At 37.9% G+C, this 25604-nt stretch overlaps 1 protein-coding gene across 10 annotated transcripts in view; it reads right to left on the minus strand.

Moving 5' to 3' along the window:
• The window catches only part of C2H3orf70 (chromosome 2 C3orf70 homolog), an 87374-nt gene extending 65970 nt beyond the window's left edge, over window positions 1-21404 (minus strand). For 8 of the 10 annotated variants that reach the window (XM_064493505.1, XM_064493499.1, XM_064493500.1 and 5 more), the window contains exon 1: window positions 20991-21316. In XM_064493505.1, coding sequence (XP_064349575.1) covers window positions 20991-21186 — 196 coding nt within the window. In that variant the 5' untranslated portion in view covers window positions 21187-21316. Of the gene's footprint in view, window positions 1-20990 lie in introns of all 10 variants that reach the window. The other 2 variants (XM_064493513.1, XM_064493510.1) reach the window with 1 other exon arrangement.
• Window positions 21405-25604: the final 4200 nt, after the last annotated feature.

The following is a 25604-nucleotide window of genomic DNA, read 5'->3' on the forward strand; positions in this document are numbered from 1 at the left end:
AGTGAAAGACAGGCAAAGAAAAGAGCCTTTGCTGCCTTTTAAACTAAAGCTGTTGAAGACGATCTGATCAAACTTTCTGCATTTGAAAGGCCTCACTACTTTACAAAAATTGCTCCTTTACTGTTAGTATCCAGTTCCTCTTCCAGTGAATGGAATAACTCAAAATAATGTCCCAAAACTTTTGAATCTTGGGCCTGGGCCCAATCTTGTTGTTGCTGATGTCACTGTTGGATAGAAATCCGGATTACAGAGAATATAATGACAATTATAACAATGGTAGTTACCAATACCACTAAGTATTACATTATTTTTAATTCTCACAATAACTCTACAGTATTAGTATTACCTGCAGTTGACAAATTAGTAAACTAAGGCTCAGAGATGTTAAGTTACTTACCCAAGACCACAATGCAAAATGAATATAAGCTGAAAAGCTAGAATTCAAACTCAGGTCTGACAATAAAGACCATACTCTTCCCATATTTATTACCTTTTACAGCATCTGTGTGATCATACCCAAACATTATCTGTTTAAAAAAGAAACTGCATATACAACACTCAAAAAAAAAAAAAACTTCCTAGTACCTAAGATCATACCCAAAGACTTTTTCTAATGACTACAATGTCATAAAAGCAACAAACCTTACATACCATCATTGTTAATAACCACTAGAAAGTCCACAAGGATTGGGATTTTTGTGTTTTGTTCATTGCTGAAGCCTCAGCTTCTAGAACAGTACCTGACACCATTAGATATTGAATAACTATTTGTTGAATGAATAGCAAAAATATATGGTGGCAAATTTTTCTTTATTAAAAAGCACCATGCTTTGTGTAAGACACATTCTGTAATTGTCTTTCAAGGAAAAAAAAAATCAAGCACTGGTTCTTCCAGTAACTCAAAAAGGAAGAACAAATTTGCAGGGAGAAGTTTATGTAAACTCTATAACATCTCAACAGTTTGTATCTTGAGAAAATCAAAATTAAAAAAACTAGATTTAAGTTTGTATTAAAAACATATGAAAAATATTGCAAATAAGTAGTGTGTATTTTTTTTCACAGACTGTACAAATATAACATTAAAGTTTAGGGAAGATCATAAGAGATAAACAGAGGTACAGCCCATGTGTAAGATACCCCCAGAACAGACACTCCCCAGAAGGGTTCTCTTACAGCTGAAAAGGCATTAAACACCTAAGTGAAAATGTCTCTGGAGACGTAACTAACAAATGAAGGCGCTTCTAAAGGAACAGCAATGGTTGGAGGCCTTCGAACACTGAGAAGGGACTCCAAAGAAGTTTAGGGAAACTAACATCCAAGATGCCATCTTCTAGGTTCAAAAGAATCTAAAGTCATTACTTCAGCAATCACTATATCCAAATCTGCTAGCAAACTTTTGGTGCAAATTCCTTTCAAAATAGCCCAATACAATCTGCTGTTTTTAAAAACCAAATAGTATCCCTGGTAACAAGTTACATAGAAAAGAAAAAGAGAAAGGAAGGGAAATAGAGAAAGAAAAAGAAAGGATAAAAGAAATGTTAGTGGTGATAATATTGCACTGTGTTTACAAAACAAGCAGCATGCTTAGAACTTGATGTAAGAAAGTTACTTTCACATGCTGAAGAACATGGGGCATCTTCACACATTCTTTCATGTACTCTGGCACCTTGCCAAGCACATTTCCCCTACAACATGACAAATGTTCTGATTCCTCTAGGCTTCTTGACTGTTTCAGATGCCTCCATTTCTGTTTTGTGTGTGAATATAATTAACCCACCAGTATAGAAACACTCGTGCCAAATCAAGGAATAAATTAACAAATGAAAGGATGAGTTTATAGTAACTGAAATAAAACTAAAATTTTTAGATACCATAATACATTTGAAGAAGCTTAAATTAATAAAAAGAATAAATGACTTAGAAATGGAAACAAATTAGACCACATTCTATCTAGTAAGCACTATAATCAGTGATTTTGAGAGCTTTCCATCTCTTCTGAAAATGAATGACTATATCTGATTAACTTTGTGAAGGGCACTAAGTCTAGAAAACAAATTCCTTTGTTTTATGATGAAGATTTCTCCGGCTTTCCATTTCATGTAAAACAGAGATGCCTCCCTGAAATGGAAAAGAGGTCACCCTCACTATGAATTTCTCAGGCACTTCCATCAAACCCTACCTTGCAACATATTTTGAAAAACTCTGAAACAGACAATCTGTAGGTACTTTCTAAGTTCTATGAATGTATGGTATTTAATCAAGTAATTAAAAGTACTGTTATATGAGTTAAATAATTTAACAACTACTCACTAAGGGTCCCCTATATTGATTATATTTTTATTCAGTTACCTATTTTTCTTTAAGATAAAGTGTCTAAGTATGTAAGCTTGGCTTTTAAATTATTACATTTTTCAGAGATGCAATGATTGATTACGATTAGTGAGTAAAATATCATTTTTACACCCTTTTCAAAACAAAAGGGCTATCAACATGTTAGCCATACAGGGAGGCTCATGAATCCGTAATTCTGTGTCAAAGTAAATCTAAAGTTAATACAGAAATTAATTACACTGATCATAACTTTAAAGTAAAATATAAGTATCCCAGCTTTAGCCATAATTTCACATGCACAATTTGAAACATATATCAATTCTAAATCACAGCTTCTTAAGCTGCTAAAAATTGTTAATAAAAGTCTTTGTTACTTAAATGAGGTTTGACATTGCTAAATAATAAAATAAAAAAAAACATTACAGGTAGATTCACTGTCAGTTAACATTAAATTATACAAAATTATAATAAAGGCCTGAGCTCCTTAACCTAATATTTAGTATTACCTAAAAACAAGCAAACTAAGACAAACTTCATTTTTGGTAACAGTTCCAATATACTCAGTAGTTCTTGAACAAAAAAGCCATTACAAATAACAGCAGAGAGTATCCCCAGATTATTGTTTAAAAAAAAATCCAGAAATTATGTAAAAATAATTACTCTAGTACTGGGATAGAAGAGAAATGATCTATAATTTGTACTGATCTTTCTCAGATTGAAAACTGAGAGATCATAATTCTGTAACAATTTGATTCCAATCCACGTAAAATGTTCAATTTTTTAAAAAGCTTAGTTTATCAAATTGTATATTTCCTGAATTTAATCATGAGGAAATGTCAGACAAGCCCAAACTGAAGGACATCCTACAAAATAACTGGCCAGTACTCTTTAAAAGCAGCAAGATCAGGAAAAAAGAAAGACTAAGGAACTGATTTTAAAAGACCAAGGAGACACAACAACTAAATGCAACATGGCATCCTAAATTTCGTCCTGGACAGAAGAAGAATATCAGTGGGACAACCGGGGAAATCTGAACAGCCTATGGAAATTAGACCAGAGGTCAGCAAACTTTTCTGTGTAAAGGGCTAGACAGCAAATATTTTGGGATTTGTGGGCCATAAAAGCTCTCTGTTGCATATTCTTCTTTACCTTTTTTTTAAATAACTCTTTAAAAATGTACAATCCACCTTAATTTAAAGGGCTCCAAAAACATGAAGTAAACCTGGTTTTGATAACCATACCATAAAAATGTAAGATCAATATTAATATTTAGTATTTAGGGAAATCTGGGTAAAGAGGCTACATAAACTTATACTGTCTTATAATTTTTTCTTCAGTTTAAAATAGAGTTAAATAAAAGTTAATAAAATATATGAAATACAAATCCTAATTAGATCACTTCCATGTCCAGACAGCTAATAAATGACAACAACAAAGACTGACACTGGCCTTTCCTGACCTCCCTTGAAACACCAAACTTCCTTCCTCCCTAGGGCTCTTCATGCATCCTCCCCTCTGTAGGGACAGCCATCTTTCCCTTCCAGGCCCCCAGAGTCCCTCACATCATTAGTTCCTACCTATATCTCAGCTCCCAACTCAAGCAATACTTCTTCAAACAAGCTCTCCCCCTTGTCACCCTACCCAATGCCTCAATATCATACTCTAAGCAGTCTGTATCTTTTCTTCTTAATAGAAATGGCAGTTGTAATTAAATATTCAGTTGTATAATAAATTGTTTGATGTCTGCCCACCTACTAGAATGCAGGCACCAAGAGGGTTGGCATCATGGCTATCATATTCAATGCTATATTCCCAGCACTTGGTGTAGGGCTTTGCACAGAGTGGGTGCTAAATAAAACATCAGATAGACAGATAGATAGAAGGAATAGACCTCTTCAGTGCAGCTCTGGTAGGGAGAGCTAGGACAAAGAGGCAGATATCCGAGGTGGACTAAGAAGTGAGATTTCTCAATATAAGGAATAATTTACTAGTAATTATACTGTCCAAACATGGAATCAGCAGCTTTCTAAGGCTCGACAGAGGCTGATGACCATCTTGGGGAAAGGTTGTAGAAAATATTCAAAGTAACAAGAAAAATCAAATGGTTTTTAGGTTTCTTCAATTTTACATACTCCTGTTAATGTTACTCACAAGTAATTAGGATCCTCACATGTTACACTAAATAATAAGTTAATAGAATCATGGCTGTAAATCTAAAAATATTTTATAAAAATAGCCACCATAAAATGAAGGTAGAGCAACATGACTAGCAAGACATTGTGCTATTCAGATGATAAATGCTGGAAAGGGTGTGGAGAAAAGGGAACCCTCCTACATTGTTGGTGGGGATGTAGTCTGGTACAGCCATTATGGAAAATAGTACGGTGATTCCTCAAAAAAGCTAAAAACAGACTTACCATATGATCCAGCAATCCCATTCATGGGCATATATCTGGAGGAAACTTTAATTTGAAAAGATACATGCACCCCAATGTTCACAGCAACACTGTTTACAATAGCCAAGACATGGAAACAACCTAAATATCCATCAACAGATGACTGGATAAAGAAGTTCTGGTATCTTTAGAAAATGGAATACTACTCAGCCATAAAAAAGAATAAAATAATGCCATTTGCTGCAACATGGATGGACCTGGAGATCATCACTCTAAGTGAAGTAAGTTGGAAAGAGAAAGAAAAATACCACATGGTATCACTCATATGTGGAGTCCAAATTAAAAAAAAAAAAAGACACAAATGAACTTACTTACAAAACAGAAATATAGTCACAGACATAGAAAACTTATGGTTACCAAGGGTGAAAGGGGTAGGAAGGGATAAATTGGGAGTTCAAGATCTGCAGATACTAACTACTATACATAAAATAGATAAAAAAACAAGTTTCTACTATATAGCACAGGGAACTATATTCAACATCTTGTAGTAACCTACAATGAAAAAGAGTATGAAAAAAATATGCATATATATGTATGACTGAAACATTATGCTGTACCCCAGAAATTGACATAACATTGTAAACTATGTGTCAATTAAAAAAAAAAAAAAGAGTAAAGAAAAAAAAGAAATAATGGCTGAAAATTTCCCGAATTTAGCTAGAGATACAACCTACAGATTTAAGAAGTTGAGCAAATCTCAAACAAGGTAAATCCAAAGAAATCCAGGCCAGCACATTATATTCAAACTTCTAAAAACTAAACAAAAAGAAAAAAATCTTGGAAGCAGCCAGAGAAAAACAACTCCTCATTTATAAGGGAAAAACAATTCAAATAGCAGTGAATTTCTCATCAGAAATCATGGAAGCCAGAAGGAAGTAGTACAATTTTTCAAGTGCTGAAAGGAGAAAACATCAATCTAGAATCCTATATCCAGTAAACACACCCTTCAGGAATAAAGGAGAAATCAAGACATTCCGAGATGAAGGAAAGCTAAAAGAACTTGTCACCAGCAAACCTACTTTAAACAAATGGCTAAAGGACGTTCTCTGAACACAAAGGGAACAATAAAAGAAGGAATTTCTGGAAGTTAGAAAAAAGAACACAATAAGCAAAAATGTAGATAAACATGTTCCTTTTCCTCGAGTGTTCTAAATTATAGTTGACAGTTAAAACAGAAATTGTAACCCTGTCTGATACAGCTCTAAATACAAGGGGAGAAAATACTTAAGCTGGTTATATTATAAATGGGTGGAGGGCAGTGATATAAAGGTAAGTAAGGTTTCTATACTTTACTCAAAATGATCAAAGTACACGAACAGACCATGATAAGCTACATATATGTACATATGTACACACACACACTCACAGCAATCTCTAAAAAGCTTTAAAGAGAAAACTCAAAAGTATTACAGGTAATCACAATGGGATTCTACAAAATGCCCAAGTAACTCACAGAAAGGCAGAGAAAAGAAAGTGAAGGAACAAAAAACAGGGAGAAAAAGCAGAAAATTAAAAATAAATGGTAGACTTAATCCCTAACTTATCAATAATTACTGTAAGTGTAAATGGTCTAGTTAAAAGACAGAGACTGGCGCAGTGGCTTAAAAAACAAGTTATGCTGTATATAAGAAATTCATTTCAAATTTAACATTTTAGGCAGGTTGAAAATAAGAGGAGGGGAAAGACATGTCATGAAAACATTAATTAAAGGAAAAACAGGTATAGCTATATTAACGTCACAAAAAGTAGACTTCAGAGTAAAGAAAATTACCCAGCTATAAAGGGATATTAGATGATGATAAAATGGTTAATCTAACAAGAAGACACAGCAATTCTAAATGTGTATGCACCAAACAACAGAGTTGCAAATATATGCGAAGCAAAAACCGACAGACTTGAAAGGAGAAAAAGACAAATCCACAATTAATTGGGAGATATCAACACTCCTCTTTCAACAACTGAAAGAACATACAAGATAGAAAACAAGCAAGGATGTAGAACTCAACAACAGAGCAACCAGCAGGATCTAACAGACATTTACAGAACATTTCACCCAACAACAGCAGAAGAGCCATTCTTGTTAAGTGTCCATGACACTTGGACCATATCCTGGGCCATAAAACAAATCTCAAAAGATTTCAAAGAATTAAAGTCATGCAAAGTGTGTTCTGTGATCAAACTAGAAACCAATTAACAAAAATATAACAAGAAAATCTTCAAACACTTGGAAACCAAACAACACTTCTAAATAATCCATAAATCTATAAGACGTATCAAGAGAAATGAAAACATACAGTGAACTTGAAAATGAAAATAAAACATACTTAAATTGTGGTGCACAGTTAAAGCAATGCTGAGATGGATTTTTATAGCAATAACTGCATACACTAGAAAAAAGGAAAAGACTCAAAGTATAATGCAAGTACCCTTAAGCTTTATTTAAGAAAAAAAAAAAAAAAAAAAGGACAGCATAAAATCAGCCCAAAGCAAGCAGAACAGAAAGAAAGATATGATAAACATGAGAGCAGAAATCAATGGTATTGAAAACAGGAAACTAATAGAGAAAATAAATGAAACAAAGCTTTTCTTTGAAAAGGTCAATAAAATTAACAGAACTCTAGCAAGACCAACAAAAAAATAAAGAGAAAAAACACAAACTAGAAGTGCCGGGAATGAAGCAGGGGATACTATGAAAGACCACACAGATATCAAGAGCATAATCAGGGAACACTACAAACAACTCTACACACATAAATTTGACAAGGCAGAATGAAATGGACCAATTCCTCAAAAATTACAAACTATCACAACTCACCCACTGGTAACAATTTGAATGTCCTCTTAATAAGGAAACTGAATTAGTAATTTAAAAAATCTCCAGGCCCAAATGATTTCCCTGGAGAATTCCACCATGTGTTTAAACAAAAAATAGCATCAATTCTAAACAATCTCTCCAGAAAAAAAGCCTAGAAGAAAAAAAAAAGCCGAGTTTATTGTATAAAACTAGTATTACCCTGGTATCAAAGCCAAAACAAAGACAGTACAAAAAAGAAAACTATAGATCAACACTCCTCATAAATATAGACATAAAGATCCTTGACAAACTATTAACAAGTAGAAATCAGCAACATACAAAAAGAATCATACACCATAACCAAGTGAGGTTTATCCAGGGGGTAGAAAGCTGATTTAGTATTTGAAAATACAATTCACAATATTAACAAGCCAATGAGGAAAAACTCATATGATTATATCAATTCATGCACTTGACAAAATTTAATACTCATTCATAATAAAAACTTTCAGAAAATAGAAATAAAAGAGAATTTCCTCAACTTACTAAAAAGCATCTAAAAAACCCTACTAACTAACATTATACTTAAAGATGAAAGATCTAGTGCTTTCCTCCTATGGAGGAGGGAACAAGCACAGATTACTGCTCTCATCACTCTTATTCAACACAACTGAGGAAGTTCAAGCCAGTACAATGAAGCACGAAAAGGGGGGAGAAAGCCATATGGATTAGAAACAAAAAAAAAAATAAAACTTTCTCAACCTCCACATGAAATGATTATCTATGTAGAAAATCCCAAGGAAAGTTATTTTTTTTTAAACTCTTGAAATAAGTGAGTTCATCTAAGTAAGGTCACAGAATGCAAGATAAACACATGAAAATCAATTATATTTCTCTATGCTAACAATGAACACAGGACACCAAGATTAAAAATTCAATCCATTTGCAATTTAAAAAATGTAAATACTTACGTGTAACTCAAACAAAACATGTAAGGAATTATATGCTAAAAACTACACAATGTTGACGAAAGAAATCAAAGATCTAAAGAAATAGAGAGAGATGCCATGTTCATGGAACAGAAGATTCAACACAGTAAAGATTCTAACTCTCCCAAAATTGATTTACAACTCTACCACAATTCCTATCAAAATCCCACCGAGATTTTTGTAGATGTAGACAAGATTATTCTACAATTCATATGGAAAGGCCAAGGAACTAGAATAGCTAAAACAATTTTTAAAAGAAGAGTAAAGCGGGAAGAATCAGTTTATCTAATTTAAAGACACATTATTTGGCATAACAATCAACACTGTGGACTAGCAGAGGAACCAACACATAGATCAATGGAACAGAATGGAGAGTCTGGAAACAGACCAACACAATACGGGTTTTGACAAAAGTGCAAAAAGCAGTTCAACAGAAGAAAGATAGCTTTTCAACAAATTCTGCTGAAGCAACTTGAACATCTATAGGCAAAAAAAATCAATAAACCTTGATCTAAAATAGACACCTTATACAAAACCTCAAAATAGATCACAGACTTTTATTTAAAACTTAAAACTACAACACTCTTAAGAAAAATATACAGGAATATCTTCTGGATCTCAAATTAGGCAACGAGTTCTTAAAGGAATCAAAAAGATCATCCATAAGAGGAAAATTCCTAAGTTTAACTTCATCAAAATTTTAAAATTCTGATCTGCAAACTTTCACTGCAGCATTATTTACAATAATAGCCAAGACACTGAAAAAACATAAGTGCCCACCAACACATGAATGAATAATATAGTAAATATATATTCAGCCATTAAAAAGAATGAAATCTTGCCATTTGAGACAACATGAATGGACCTTGAGGGTGTTATACTAAGTGAAATAAGTCAGACAGAAAAAGACAAATACCATATATTCCCACTTGTATGTGAAATCAAAACAAACAAAAACTGAACTCAAAGGTACAGGGAACAGATTGGTGGCTGCAAGAGGCAGAGGATGAGGGAATGGGCAAAATGGGTAAAGGTGGTCAAAAGGGCCAAATTTCCAGTTATAAGATAAATAAGTCATGGGGATATAATGAGAGTAAAGTTAATAATACTTATTATATACTTGAAAGCTGTAATGAGAGTAGATCTTAAAAGTTCTTATCACAAGAAAAAGAACTGGAACTATGTTTGGTGATAGATGTTAACTAGACTTACTGCAATGATCATTTCACAGTATATACAAATATTTAATCACTATGTTGTACAGCTGAAATGAATATGTCAATTACACCTCAAAAAAAATTAGTAAAGTAATAAAAACTTTGTAGTACATCCAGCAACGGACTGTTACTCAGCACTAAAAGGAAATGAGCTATCAAGCCATGAAAAGACATGGAGAAACCTGAAACACATATTACTGAGTGAAAGAAGGCAGTCTGAAAAGGCTACATACTGCATGATTCCAAAGGCTACATACTACATTCTGGAAAAGATAAAACTATGGAGACAATAAAAAGATCAGTGGTTTCCCAAGGGATGGGTCAGATGAACAAGAAGAGCACAGAGGATCATTAGGGCAGTGAGAAAACTTGGTATGAAATTATAATGATGCACATATGTCATTACACATTTGTCCACATCCACAGAATGTACAACACCAAAAATGAACCCCTAAGGTAAACTATGAATTTTAGATGATTATGCTGTGTCAATGCAGGTTCATCCTGGGTAGAAAAATGTACAGTTCTGATAAATGATGTTGATAATGGCAGAGGATATGTACATGTGGGGGCAAAATACATGGGCAATCTCTGTATCTCCCTCTCGATTTTGCTGTAAACCTAAAATGACTCTGAGAAAATAAAGTCTTAGAAAAAAGGGATAAAAGACATTTCATCAAAGGGGATATACAAATGGCAAATAAGCACACAAATGTCAGACATTAGGTAAATGCAAATTAAAATCAAAATAAATTATCAGTATACATCTATCAGAATGACTAAAATTAAAATAACAACACCCCAGTAATGACAGGAATGTGGCAAAGAAACAGAATCACTCATACATTGCTGGCAGGAATGTAAAATGGTACAGTAACCACGGAAGAGAGTTTGGCAGTTTCTTTTAAAAACTAACTGTGCGACTAACACATGACGCAGCAACTGCACTTCTGGGCATTTATCCCAAAGAAATGTAGGCTTTTGTTCACACAGAAAACCATACACAAACGTTTACAGCAGGCTTATTTATAATAACTAAAAACTGGAAACAACCCAGATGTCCTTCAATGGGCGAACAGATCAACTGTGTCACGTGTATACCATGGAACACTACTCAGCAATAAAAAGGAATGAGCTATTGATACACACAACAACCTGGATTAATCTCCAGAGAGTTACGCTGAGTGAAAAAAGCCAATCCCCAAAGGTTACATATTGTATGATCCATTTACATAACATCTAGAAACGAGAAAATCACAGAAATAGAGTACAGATTAGTGATTGCCAGGGATTAATGAGGGGTTGGGGCCAGAGGGAAAGTGAGTGTAGCTATAAAAGGGCAACATGAGGTATCCTTGCAATGATGCAAATGTTCCTGAATTTCTCTGTATCAATGTCAGTTCCCTGGCTGTGATATCATACTACAGTTCTGCATGATGCTACCACTGGGAAACTGGGCGCAGAACACGTGAGATCTCTGCATTATCTCTCACAACTGCATGTGAATCTACAAATTATCTCAATATAAAAAGTTTAATTTAAAAAGGGTGAAAAAATATACCAGAAATTGATTCGAATCAGAAATAAATGAACCTAACTGACAACATACCCACACAGAAAAAAAAAGTAATGCAAGAAGCCAGGATATATTCTAAAAATCAAAACAAGTAAAGAATCCTGAACTTCAGCCATCAATTTCTTCTTGTTAGTGGTACTAATATAATAATTGCTAAACTATCCTGTGTGTAGCTGAGGATAGAAGAAATGAGTAAATATTATGATATACTGGAAACCAGGGCTTTGACTCACAGAGAAGGGAGGTACAAATATGGAATGGGGAAAGGTGAACGACACGCGGACGGACACGGATGGACAGATGGAGACACACACACACATACACATACAACCTAGATCTGTCCACTGAAAGTAACATGCAGTAACATCCCAGTAAAAATAAGCACACTAAAAGCCCAGATAATGATTTCCATATCATTCTTCACTAAAAGGAACCTAGGCTACTTGGGAAAATAACTGATTCCTGTTCTGGGGTGAGGAAATTACTAGGTAAGCCTAGAACAGCCTGTTGTTCAGAAAAGCAGTGCAGTGCTCAAAAAATGGTAGTGACATAACAAAAGGTCACAGGAGCCAGTTTGAAGGGGCTCTCGTTGGCCAAATTAAAGATAATTTGGGCATCCAAAAAATGATACTTGATTTTAACAAATTAAAAAGAATCAAGTTGTCTGGTAACACCTAAAAAATAAGGATATAGACAAGACAAACCCATCTTTAATAAGAATGCCACCAAATGGTTGGAATGGCAGAAAATCACCATTTTGCAACTACCAATGAATAAGTGATTCACACAAGAAACTTCAGTAAATACTAAAATCATTGGGTTAAAGTTTGCTGGGGAATAGGATGTTCACTCAGTGTCATAATATCACTCCACAGATTATTCTTAAAAAGTGATAAAAATAATTTTAAAAGATAAATAACGAAGGGGAAACAATATTTTTATAATGGACAGACTTGGCAGTTATCACCTGAGCACTAGCACCAGTGGAACAAACTGACCTATCTCCTCATCACGAGGCTATAAGTAGGATATAATATCACCTAGGTAATAACTAGACAAAAATATTTAACCTAAATCTAATTAGGCAAATTCAAAATATGGGGGATGCCAGAGGCAGTTAAGCCGGACTCTTGAAAAATTTCAGTATCATCTAAAAAAAGTGTGATTATTCTAGAATGATTAAAGGAGACTAAACTGATACAATAATGAAATGTGATGTATGAATCTTTTTTCCTACTCATTTATTTCACTTGTTAAACCACTTCACTGAGGTATGATCAACAAAGAAAAAAGCTGTACAGATTTAATGTATTAAATGTGATAAGTTTGGAGATATGTATACACCCGTGAAACTATCACCACCATCTGTGACATTAAAATATCCATGTGATGTGTGAATCTTGATTGGATCCTGAATTGAAAAAAAAGTCAACTCAAAAAGTCTTTTGACAATCAAGGAAACTGTACATTATATGGCACTGCTGAATAAGTGCTATTATCTTAGGCGTGATTAGTATTACGGTTATATAGGAAAATGTCCTCATTCTCGAGAGGTATGCTGAAATATTTGGGTGAAATGTCATCATGCATTTTTAAATGGTTTAGGAAAAAAGTACATGTGTGTGTGCCCGTGTGTGTGTGTGTGTGTGTGTGTGTGTGTAGACAGAAAGATAAAGCAAATGAGCCTAACAGAATATTCCACAATTATACCAAATTATTACACTCTTAGTGTTTTTATTCCACTAAAGGTCTGTTAAAATGAGATACAGAGGAAGAAACACATTCTATATTACACCAAGAATCTAGTTTTAAATGGACAAATAAGCAGCAGGGAGGGAAAAGACTCTGTCCTGAACAGACTGCTTCAGGGCATTGTGCAGGCACAGCCAGAGGGATCTATTATACATTGTTGGTGCTCTAGATATTGCACATTCTGGGCAGCGGGCTTATAGAATATTGATAAATATCTGGATATTCAATAACAAACTAACAATAAGAACAGGAGAAACACAAACCAAAAATCCTGTGAAGCTGAGAAAAGTAATTTGCAAAAACTACAATTCAGTCTACTTTGTCTGCCATTCCAGCAGCCAGGACTTCCCTACTAACTAGCACTGTTTCCATTTTTCTAAGCAAAATCAGTATTCCAAATGATATCTAAATATCACTACAGAATCATGACAAGACTTTTGGATAATTAAAGCTAAATATGTGCACTTTCACATTAACAATTTTATAATAGCCTGATCCTCTGAAATCCATGTTTGACATAATATGACAGTTATCTATTAATTGGTATATCTGATTAACCAGAACTATCCATTGCTTAATAATAGTGGAAAATAGGATGCAGTAGGGGAGTGGGAAGAATACAAGATTCCATGACAAAAAGTAGATAATCATCACAAAGTTATTATTATAAAACAGACCCTTCGACAATGAGGGCAACTGAAAAACTCAACAATTTCTAAATGTCATGATACTAAAAATGAGTATCTTTATCATCTTCGTTGTATTTAATTGAACAAATGAGTATAGTTACAAAGTGAATTCCAGAATAATCAGGACATTCGCAGAAGGGGAAACAGTTGGAGTTGGGGATTGTGACAATCATCACACTATGGGGCCAGTTAAAAATGATGAAACTGAAAGACAGAAATTAAGTAACTTCCCCAAAACCACATTAGTAGTGGGCAGAGCCAGGATTCAAACACGAAGTCCAATTCCAGAGCCTGCCCTCAGGGATGACGACACTACCCAGTACTTCCACTGTTTGTTCTGAGGAGGGCTTGATGCTGAACACCTGCAATAAGTACTTTGCTTATGTCATTTAATCTTCCCAACAATCCTGTGAAGTAGGATTTTTATTCCTATTTTTCAGAAGAGAACACTGAAGCTGAGAGAGCCTGAGTAACCTGTCCAAAGTCACACGGCCAGTGAACAGAAGAACCAGGACTCAGCCCAGGTGGGTCTGACTCCACAGCCCTTGTCCTTCCTACGACTACACTCTGCCTTCCACATTGGATGTACAAACCAATCCTTATTTTTCAAGAAAACACATTTTCTACTAGACAACTTTTAGTTGTTAAACATATGTTCCTGTATTTGTTTGTAATTAATAGCTCTTAACTTCTCTGAAAATATTCTCTCTTGTAAATTAATGAGATTCCACAATGTGTGAGAACAAACTTAAATAAAGTGAGGGTGTTGTAATGTGGGAAATTATCATAGCAAGGCCCTCAAAAGCTGTTTGGTTCAAAACCCTAAGTTCAACAGGCTCAGAAGCCAGTAATAAATAATGCTATGTAAACTAACTGAAAGAGGGAATGCATCAGTTAGGGATCAGGTGAGGATACAACATGACTGAAGCTGTGTATTATACAAAGATGTTATTAAATGTTTTTTAAAAGCATAGTTTTACAGAGTTTGCAACCACTCAAAAAAATTCATATTGTATATAACTGCCCTTTCCTTAAAATCTGAAAGCATTCCCATTTTACTTATTTATTTAAATCCTCCTTGTTCCAAAAAGAATTTAAAATAACTAAAATCATCTTCACTGTACCCTGAGCGGAACCAAGAAACCCAGAGCCCTGGTTGCCAGCCAAGTTGGTGAGATTCTGATGAATATGGATCACACGTGGCCAGGGCTACTAAGAGTGACCTCCGGCAAGTTTCCTAACATGAAAAATGAGGGTAATAGTAGTACCTACCTCACAAGGTTGTGGTGAGGTGTGAATGACCTAACATATGCAGAAAGACTACAACCGTGCCTGCATATAAGCAACAGGTGTGTTATCTGTTACCCTGAAGTTGATGTGTGTCCATGATTGAAGCACCACTTGGATGGAAAACACCTATCAGCTTTCTCTACCTCTGGAAAAGCTGTGAGGAAACTCACTCAGAACTTGATTTCACCTTTGCACTCTTAACACCTGTATCCTCTTCCTTCAACGACCAGACGCGGTAAGAACCCTCATGCTTCAAAAAAGCTTCAGCTGACTCCTCCATCTAACCAAACTACGACTGCTGTTTTTGCTAGTTTTCACTGTCATATATCTTAAATGTATTTTCTATGGCTACTGCTATTGATATGACTGAGGTGTCCCTTAGGAAAACCAGCTGGCATTACCCTGGGGGAAGTCAGAACTTGATTTTCGGGGTTATGTAGAAGCAGGAAAATAGAACAAATAGAATAATGCAAAAACCACAATGCAAATACACTAACTAGTATAGGTCTTGACAGTTATATCCTCTAATCAACTCCTTTCCCTATAGGAAATCTATAAATAGGAAGCCAAATCATAACCAAACATTTGCTGGGATAGTCCAGTCACAGGGATCAGACGTTTAAGCCTCTAGGCAATATACCACCTTCTCTCAACAGTCCTGAAAAAAACACGTCCATATTCTGCCTTTCCAACTCCCGTTTTTCTCTAACTCCATGCCACCCATCCACCTTCTGCTGTAACAGTCTTTCCTTAGATATGTTAGTATTATCTATTAGATTACATCAAGTCCCACTCTTCCTGCTTTTAACCTGAAAGAGACATCTTTTAAGATGTCTTCTGCAGAAAACTGAACTATTACATGATTTTATTAAGCCAATAAAGCTGAGTTCTGTTGGTGTTACCTACATCATACAATGCACACTCTCCACCCTCAACCACCTCTGACATTTCTAATCACTTTCTCTTTGATAACTCTTAACTTGGAATACATCCCGCGACCTCTTTACAGTCCCCATTCTTCTGCATTTCACTAGGGCAATTGATAACAATTGGCTACCTATTTCTTAAAAATTTTCCCCATCACTGGCTTTACCAGGTCCAAAAAAAACAAAACTCTTGATTTTTGCTCATTAACTTTAAATTGCTCTATAGTACCTATGGTGGTTAAGAGTCCAGGTCCTAGAATCAGGACAGACCTGGATCCAAATCCAGGCTCTACTCATTACTAATCATGTGCCCACGGAAAAGTTACTCAACTTCTTTAAGACTTTTTCCTGACTACAGAATGGACATAATGATGTAACTGGCTACTAAGTGCATAGCATAATAAGCTTACTCTGGCACAAAGTAATCACTCAATAAATATTGACTATTATCTCTGTGTCCTAATTCTCAGCTCCTGGCATTCTATTCTTCTCTTTCTACCTTGAAGAATTCATTGTCTCAAATAGCTTTGACTAATGCTGCAATTAAGTATATTCCTGAAGTCACTGCAGGACTAAATCTTTCACCCTCTTCTTCAGTAATAAAGAAAATCACTATTGCTAGATTTCACCAATATCTAAGAAACAACCTGCTAAATACTGATTTCATCTTCATACTTTCTTAAAACACTCATTTCCCTTGGCCTCTGCAATACCATACTTTCCAGATTTTTCTTCTCTGTACATTTCTTCTTAGACTCTACCGCCAGCTCATCCTCCTGTAACCAGACTGTAAATGTTAGCATTCTAAAGGGAAAGCCTAATGGTCTTCTCCATTTCTCACACTATAGTTTCTCCCTTGGCAATCTCATGCTTTATCATGGCTACAACTGCAATCTAAAAGTAAGAAATGACTTCTTTATTGTCCCTAATGTAGCCTTCTCCAAGTTCTAGATCCCCTATATCCAACTGCCTACTGACATCACCATGCAATGACAAGGCAGTTTATACTCAACAGATTCAAAACTAGATTCATGGTCTTTGTGGATTCATCATCCATGATCAACCGAACCTAGTTCTTCTCCAGTATTTTGTTGTTGTTAGTGAAAGAATGGCATCACCATCCACCCAGGCTTCATAAGGCAGAATTCTACAAGTTATCCTTTATAACCTTCCTCTTCCTCCCCTCCAAATCTAATCTATTCCAATTTCCATTATATGGATATTGCTGCATGAATTTCAACCTATTTTTTACACTAATACCAAAATAATCTCCCTTGCTGATTTCATTTCCTTATTACCCATGTTTTCACTACAATGTCAAAGTCTCTATCGACTGAAACTTCCCCACCTTTCCTGCTCATCCCTCCCTAACATCTCAACAACCAAATTGCTTGCTCCTTCTAAATATCCTATTTCAGCCACAAAAAAATCTACTTTACACTATCTGCATACAATTTATTCTTTCCCATTCCTCTTCCCTAGCCAAGCCATGTCTTTTTTACTCTCAAAAGTCCTCCTGAAATCCTTTATTCATTAATTCAACCCAATATCACTCCTTATTAGGAAAAAAAATTAAGTCACAGATTCATGGTCATAGTTTATTCAGCCCAATAATCTATCTTTGACAAAGACACCAACAGAACATATATAGTTTTCCTCCCATAGTCCTCAAAATCAGTTATTACCTAAATATACTAATTATTTCCTTTACATCAAGCACTGCATCTGCCAATATACACATATATTACATGTCTTTTATGAACAGGTATCTATTTGCAGCCTTTACTACTTTATAAGGTTATAAATTTCACAAGTTTAACATCAACCATATAAAGTTGAACTTCTTTTATTTGTTCTGAATGTCCTCTCTCAAGCATCTGAAGATAGTCCTCCTATTTTAGCATTTTGATTTGGTGAACAAGCTGATAGTTTTTTCACCCATATCATTTGTGATTTTAAAGGAATACAAAAATAAATACAGCATTAATTACGCCCTTACACTCTGCTTACGGGGCATGACCCAGCTGTATTCGTATTTGTATTCCTAATCTCCATAATAATGTCTCATAAAGAGAAGTGCTCAAAACACGTTCAACAAAATTAAAGGAATTCTACTTAGGACTGACATGTTCATGAATACTCCAGAAGTAGAATTTCTCAAATATGTTAACTCTGCCTCTGTTCAAGAAAAATGATATTTGGGCTTAAAAAAGTAAAAAGAATTGATGTGAAGTATAGGTGAGAGGCTGTAATAGAGCACCTTGCTGCTCTAAGTGAACTGAAGCGCCACTTGGATGTGGTCACTGAACCACTACCAGCTGAGGAAGCATGGAGACCAGAGGGCTGCCAAAGACTGGAAAAAAGAAAATAAATGTAGGTCTGATTTTTAAAAAAAGAATGAAAGAAAGAACTGCCAACAACAATCCAGTATACTCAATGCCAATCCTTTTCTACATTCAGATTATTTATTTGAAAAGCAGCTTCTATCACTTAGAAAAGAAAGCAGTAAGCATTTGTGGAACCAACCTGAGTTATACCAGACTAATCTATTTTCTTTCTTTTTAAAGAGAGTATGTTTATAGATAGATCACACATCAAAAAGATGTAAAAATAGTATGTTAGCAGAATTTCAACAAAATATTCAACCAGGTTCTACTATACTTGTATGTATAAGATAAACATAAGATGGATAACAGTACAGTTAGGTGGTGAGATAAATATTTAATGACCATAACAATAAATGCTCATTAATGAATTGCTATCAACCTGCAGAGCAGTTTAGGACTCGATCTGTGGCCTTCTCCTGTTTCCAATTTTATCAATAGGGAAATAGGAAAATAGATCTAAGGGATCAATCAGTCCCCATGTCCAAATATTTAACTGTGAGATGGGCAAGCACTGTAACCTATGCCACATATGTAAAACAAACACACAAACAAAAAAGAGGCTTAATGGCTTTAGTTGACAGCACGCTTAGTTCAATCTGTCAGCAACAAGCTCAATATAATGTGGAAATCAGAAAAACTAATGTGATGCTAGCTGCAGCAGTAGTTGTATATCATCATGGGAGACAGCAGTCCTCCTTAACTCTAGACAGATCAGACAACTCAGATATTATGCACCCTCCTAGGGGTCACCAACTTCAAAGGATCAAAACCATATTGGTACGTGTTCAGAAAAGAACCAGGAGGCTTAGGAGCCTGAATACCATAAAAGGAAAGGCAGAAGGAAATACAGATTTATAAATAGAACAAAACAATGTCTTGAGAGAAAAATGATGGCTACTTTCATTCAGTCATTCAATGAACATAAATTTCAAACCTACTTCAGGCCAGACATTGTGACAGTGCCTGAGAATACAGGAAGAAGATAATCTATGCCTGTGAGAAATTCAACTGTATATGTGAAGAGTTAAAACAGCCACGATCTAAAAAAGGATTAGATCGTTCTATATGATTTCATAAGGTAGAAATAGGACCAGTGGAAAGAAGTTCTAAAGTCACTGATTTCAGCTCCATATAAGGAAGAGCATTTTAAGAGTCAAAGCTGTCTAATGAAGGAAGAAGCTGCCTGAGAAGACTGCAAAGTTCCCATCAGTAATGGTGTACTTAGAGGGGAGACTGCTGAAATAAGACAGGCACTGAACTGGATCATCGTTCCTCAACTTCTATGCTACAATTTTTTCTATACTTCCCCAGGCAATGGACTCTTACCAAATTCACCCTACTTGTGTATTTCAGTATCACAGGTTTCCCATAGTTGTTCCTTCTAACTTTGTACTCTGTCCCCTACTGAAGCAATGCCATATAATCGGGAATGGATTTGAAAGCAATACGAATAATGAGATATAGAAAGAAACTGATCCATCAGCACACAGAATGCAAAAAATCAATACTGTCCGATGCGCCTTGTATTTGTAAAGAAAATGTAAGAAGTCTCTATTCCTGAAGTCATAAATTCAATTTAAAATATCCTATTATGCTCAATTAATGTAAATAGGGATCTGTTAAGCACTGCATGTCTTGTTGGGAGCCATTTTTTGTAACCAACAAGGAAAAAATAATTTTAATTTAAGATCACTTTGAGAATTTGTGTCCTAAATAAGCACTCCAAAACCCTCTATTATAAGGTTATGTGGAAACTAACTTTAGGATATATTTCTAAAAAGAAATAATTCATCAGATAGAGGAGGCCAAATACCATGAACTAACCAAATCGTGAAATTCTAATTAAATGGCTAAAGTTATATCCATTTTTTAAAAATCACAGGCAGGATAAACATAGAGAAAAGGTCTAGACCATTTAGTTCCATAAATTGGTTTAAAATTATTTAAGCTTACCTTCGCTCATTTTATTTTGTAATTTTAAAAGTCTCATACATTGGTTCTATATGCTGCAGCTGGGTATTTAAGGAGTTCACCCTTCCAAACTGTTAAAATTAACTTCTTGGAAGGAGTCCCTCACACTTCAGCGCTTTCTCAATCTGGATACAAGAAATGGGCTACAATTCGATTTCCAAGGGCTCTTTCTTTTAAAGAGCAGCCCAGAAAGACCAAGTGAGAAAGAAAGAGGCGCAGCTTTTAACCACCAGCCCTGAAAAAAGGGCTTCCCCTCGGTTGTCGTCAACTCTGACGGCTGTCTACCATTTCCCAACACACTGCCTGGTCGTTTCGGTTGAAAAAGAAAAAAGATACATTCCAGTTTTCCTGGGACGGTAGATCCCCTTTTGTAGAAGTGGCTAAAGCTAGGCTCCCCACGGATTTCAGCTCGTTGCCAAGGCAGCGCCAGCCCGTCGTCCGGCGCGAGGGCAGTTCCCGCCGCTCGGAGCCCAGGACAGCCCCGGCCTGCGGCAGAGAATCCCCGGCCCAGCCTGGAGTCCCCCAGGCCGCAGAGTCCCGGCCTCGACCCCAGAGAGCCCCGCGGACGCCCCGGGACCGTAGCGGAAGGTAGGGAGACGCGGCTCGACTTACAGTGACACCATCCTAGGTGACAGCACCAGTGCAGCTTGAAGCACTTGCCATGGCTGTGCGTGGCACAGATGGAGAGCCCGTCGCACGGCTGGAAGTCGGGTCTCCGAGCGGCGCAACTCCGCGCCAGGGCCTGAGCCTCGTCCACTTTCTCGCTCTTCCAACCGCGCTCGGGCGCCGGCGCCGCGGCCGCACTCATTTCCTCTCCCTCCGCGGAGCCGAAACCGGGAGCTCGGGACAAGCGACGTCTGGGCGGGCAGGAAGCCGAGCTGGCTGCGGACGCGGGAGGGCGCGGCGCGGGACGGGAGTCACGCCAGCGCGTGGCGATGGCGGTGGCGGAGGCGGTGGCGGCAGGAGCGCGGCGGTTCCAAGATCGAAGAGGAGCCGCCCCGGGCGCTGCGACCGAAGGCTGCGCTTGCCACCGCCTCCCTCCCTCCCTCCGCCGCGGCGCGCGCCGCTCCCCGAGCACACGCACGCGCACACGCGCGCACCGGCCCGAGCAGACGCCACGCGTCCCTCCGCCGGCCCCGCCTCCTCACACGCGCCCGGCGGGGAAACGCGGTCGTCGGTGTCCTCCCCCTCACTCAGTCAGTCCCCGGAGACTGACCCCGATCGACGGAGGGCCCTTATGAACACACATCCGCCTCGGCGGCTCGGTTTTCACGTGCACGCCAGCTTACACGCACACTTCCCACACACAGTCCCCTCCAACACACATGTCCACACGAGAGCTGTGCACACTGAGGAAACGCCCGCCCGGACGTCCAGTGGGCTGGTCCCTGCGCATCTGCGAGTGAGATTTTTCTCACATGCACAGTCTCTCCCCACACGCGGCCCACAGGGCCGCATACGCGCCCCCCAGAGTGTCTGGCCATGCAGGCCCCGGGGCGCGCAAACGTGCACACACGCGTGTTACCCCGGGGCTGCCTCCAGCTCCCAGCGCGGCCCCTGGGGCGCACATCCCGGCTCTGCTGAAGGCAGCCAGATCTGCGTGGCCCGGTGGTTACCACCACCACCAGTGGTCTCTGTCTCGCCTGGGCTGCAGCCCCGCCTTGCTGAGCGGGAGGTGGGGGGGCGTAGAGGAGGGGAGAAAGTAACCCAGATGGGTGCTGGGGGTGGGGGAGGTGTGTGTGAAATATTCGTGTGATGCAGGGGAATGGTATGTGGAATGTGTGTGTGTGTGTAGTTTGCTGTGTATGTGATGTGTGAGTGTATATACTTGTTATGTGGAGTAGGTGTGGTGGGTATGTGTTTACAGTTGAATATACTGTTAAGTATGCACACGGTACATGTGTGGTATGTGTGATGTGTTTGTGGACTATGTGATCTGAGGTGTGTGTTTACGTGTATGTGGTATGGATGCATATGAACAATGTGCAGTGAGTGGTGTGTTTATGTGCGGTCGGGTATATGTGCTGTGTGTGGTATGTGTAGCTGAGTTTGTGTGTGTATCCACGTGTACGTAGGGTGTGGTGGGCATGGTTGTTATATAGCATGTGTGTATGTGTGTGTGGTATGTGTGTGGCAGTGTGGTACATGTGACTGGCATGCCGAGAGTGTGTGCATGGTGTATATGGGTGGAGTTGGGTGTGTGTGGTACATGTGGGTGTGGACACACAAACAGGACTCTTGTTTTCCGTGGAGTCCTTGTGTGCCTTTGTGTGTTAATGCCTGCCCTGGCCAACATGTGTGCCCTGGTGGCGGCTGCAGCTCTCCTACCCAATCAGCTTGCCTTCTTCCCTCCTGGGGACAAGTTACCCCAAATAGATTTTCCATGCCAGGCTCAGCTGTTGAGAACCCACCGCAGGCAGGGTTCAGTGAAGAGAAAACAAACCATTTGTTCCCAGGGAGCATGGCTGGGAATTAGTGTTTCCCTGCAACAAGGCCAGAACCCAGCCTTGAACACAGAAAAGGAGGGGACCTCCTCTTACTATTTGCCAAATGTTTTTCAGAGCGGAGGAAAATGCCTGCAATTGTCAAGGTTCAGGGAACAACAACAAAGCCTTTCAGCACAAATGCTGTGGGGGAACATGTTTATGCCCTGGTCCACTTTCTCTGTTACTTTATTCCTTTCCTGCCTTGCAATGACAAGGAGACTCATCATGGTTTTCAAATAACCAAATTCATCTCCAAGCTCTGAAAATCCTTGCTACCATAAGCAATCATCCGTTTTATTTAAACTTGGCTTAAGAAGGGAAATGTAACTTGCATATGTATGACTCTAGTGAAGTCTTCATTTATAAGGATTTGAAGAGACTCAATTTGGTGGCAAAGGTATTTTCAAGAGAGGTCTGAATCGAAGTCTCAAAATATGGTCCCCCTCCCATAACCTAACATTGAAACAGTTAAAAACATGAAGCATCATGTCTTCAGCTTCAGCCCAGGCATACTGCTCCCCCCTCAAAAAAGTCCCAAGGAAGTACATCCCTGGCTCATGAAATTTATCCATCCCTGTTGTTCATTTCACAGCCTGACCCACCTCAGAATAACATGAATAAAAGGAAGAGAAAACTTAAAGAAATCCATAATCCATTATTGCTGTAGCAAGCCAAACCAGAATTTTTCAAACAAAAGAGGATTCCCATCTCTCCTACCCTATTTTCCTCCTTCTCCAACCCATAAACTCACTCCAATACTGTCTGTGTTATATAAGGTCTTCTGACACAGAATTCTTTCAGTATTTTAGTAACTGATATTTGAACAGAATCCTTCCACTGGTTTTTACTCTAGGGGTTATAAAATTCTACTATATATGAAACCATGTCATGTTATAAGATTCTACTATATATGAAACCATGCCATCTTAACTAGTGAAAAATGAGCACGAGAAATAACATGATACAGGAGGAAAGGTAAATTACCCAAATACCCTCTTTATGTTAGCCATATGATTTGAAGCTGAGAAGACTTTACATTTTCTATAACATAAAACTCATTCCATTCCCTTGCCCTAAAGATGTTATTAACCTCTATTGTCTGTAATGGAAGCAGGAGGTAAATGTGCTGTGACCTCTCAAACCATATACACACAGCCTTCAGGATGTGTTGTTGGGATGCAAGTTTTTAAAGTTTTATTATGGAAAATGAAACATATACAAAAGTAGAGAGACCAGTATAATGAACCCGCGTGCATCCACCACCTGGTTTCAACAATTAGTAACTTGGAAAAATCTTGTTTCATTCATAGCTCTGCCCACTCATGACACTTACCCTGCTACTGGATTATTTTGAAATGGATTCCCAGACATCATATAATTTCATCCATAAATATTTTAACAACTATCTCTAAATGAACTTAAAAAAAACCCATAATCCACAATACTATTATCACATATCAGGGTACAGTATGACCATAAATATGAACTTGTTCTATAGCTGCTGACCACCTGTCCAGCTCCCCTTTAAGAATGCCGTTCCCAGTGTCTGCAATTTTCCTCTTTCCCACCTCCTTCTCTTTTGCCTACCTCTTCGGTTTATCTGCCATTTTCTCCAGTTTTCTCTGACCAACCCAAACTAAGTTATATACACACTTCCTTCATATCACTTAATTTTAAACAATTAAAGAAGGAATTATTGAACTCATCCCCAACCTCCCCTGCTACAAAGCGCAGGCTCCTTGAGGGCAGAAACATGGTCTCTGTCTTGTTCACCATATTGTTCCCAACATGTAACACAGAGAATAAATCACTGTTGAAGTAGTGAAAGTTACTCCATCTCAGACTCCCAAAGGCTGGAAAAAGTCCATTTGTGATAAGTTGTTTATAAATATGTGTGAATAATTCCTATAATTACTTTTCCTGTAACCACACCCCTGAATATTCCCCTTCCACACAGACTCTGAGGTTAGTTATGTGTATTAGTTATCTACTGCTACATAACAAATCACTCCCAAATTAACACAGCAGTTTCTGTGGGTCAGGATCCCAGGCATGACTTAGCCAGGTCCCCTCCTTACAAAGTCTCATACGGCTGCCATGATGGTATGGGCCAGAGCTGCATTTGCACCTGAAGTGTCAACTGAGGAAAGGTCTGCTTCCAAGCTTACTCACTGACTGTTGGCAGGATTCGTTTCCTTAAAGAACTGTTGGGCTGAGGGTCTCAGTTCCTCATTGGTTGCTCATTGGAGGGTACCCTTAGTTCCTTGCCACCTGGGTCTCTCCATAGGGCAGCTTGCTTCACCAGAACAAGCATGTAAAAAGTCTTTCATAACCTAATCTCAGAAGTGATAGCCCATCATTCTTACCATATTCTATTCATGAGAAGTAAGTCACTAGGTCCAGCCCTCACAGAACGGGAGGAGATTACACATAGACATGAATATCAGGAGGCGGGAATCACTAGGAGCTACTTCAGAAGCTGCATAGCATGTCATGCGATTTGCTTTAGCCAATAGGAGAATAGCAAACACGACACAGCAAAGATTTCCCCAAAAAACATGCTCATTGGGACTTGCCTTTTCTTTCTGTGCTTGGAACTGTGAGACCAACAAGTGTACAAGCCTGAGCAAGCCTGCTAGAGGATGAAATGCCTTGTTGGGGAGAATGGAGGTGCCCCCAGTAGACAATCCCCCACCGATGGTCTACTAACCACTAGAACTATCAGTGAGGCTATACTAGA

Source organism: Camelus dromedarius, chromosome 2 (assembly GCF_036321535.1).
Source record: "Camelus dromedarius isolate mCamDro1 chromosome 2, mCamDro1.pat, whole genome shotgun sequence".
In the NCBI taxonomy this organism is placed as follows: domain Eukaryota; kingdom Metazoa; phylum Chordata; class Mammalia; order Artiodactyla; family Camelidae; genus Camelus; species Camelus dromedarius.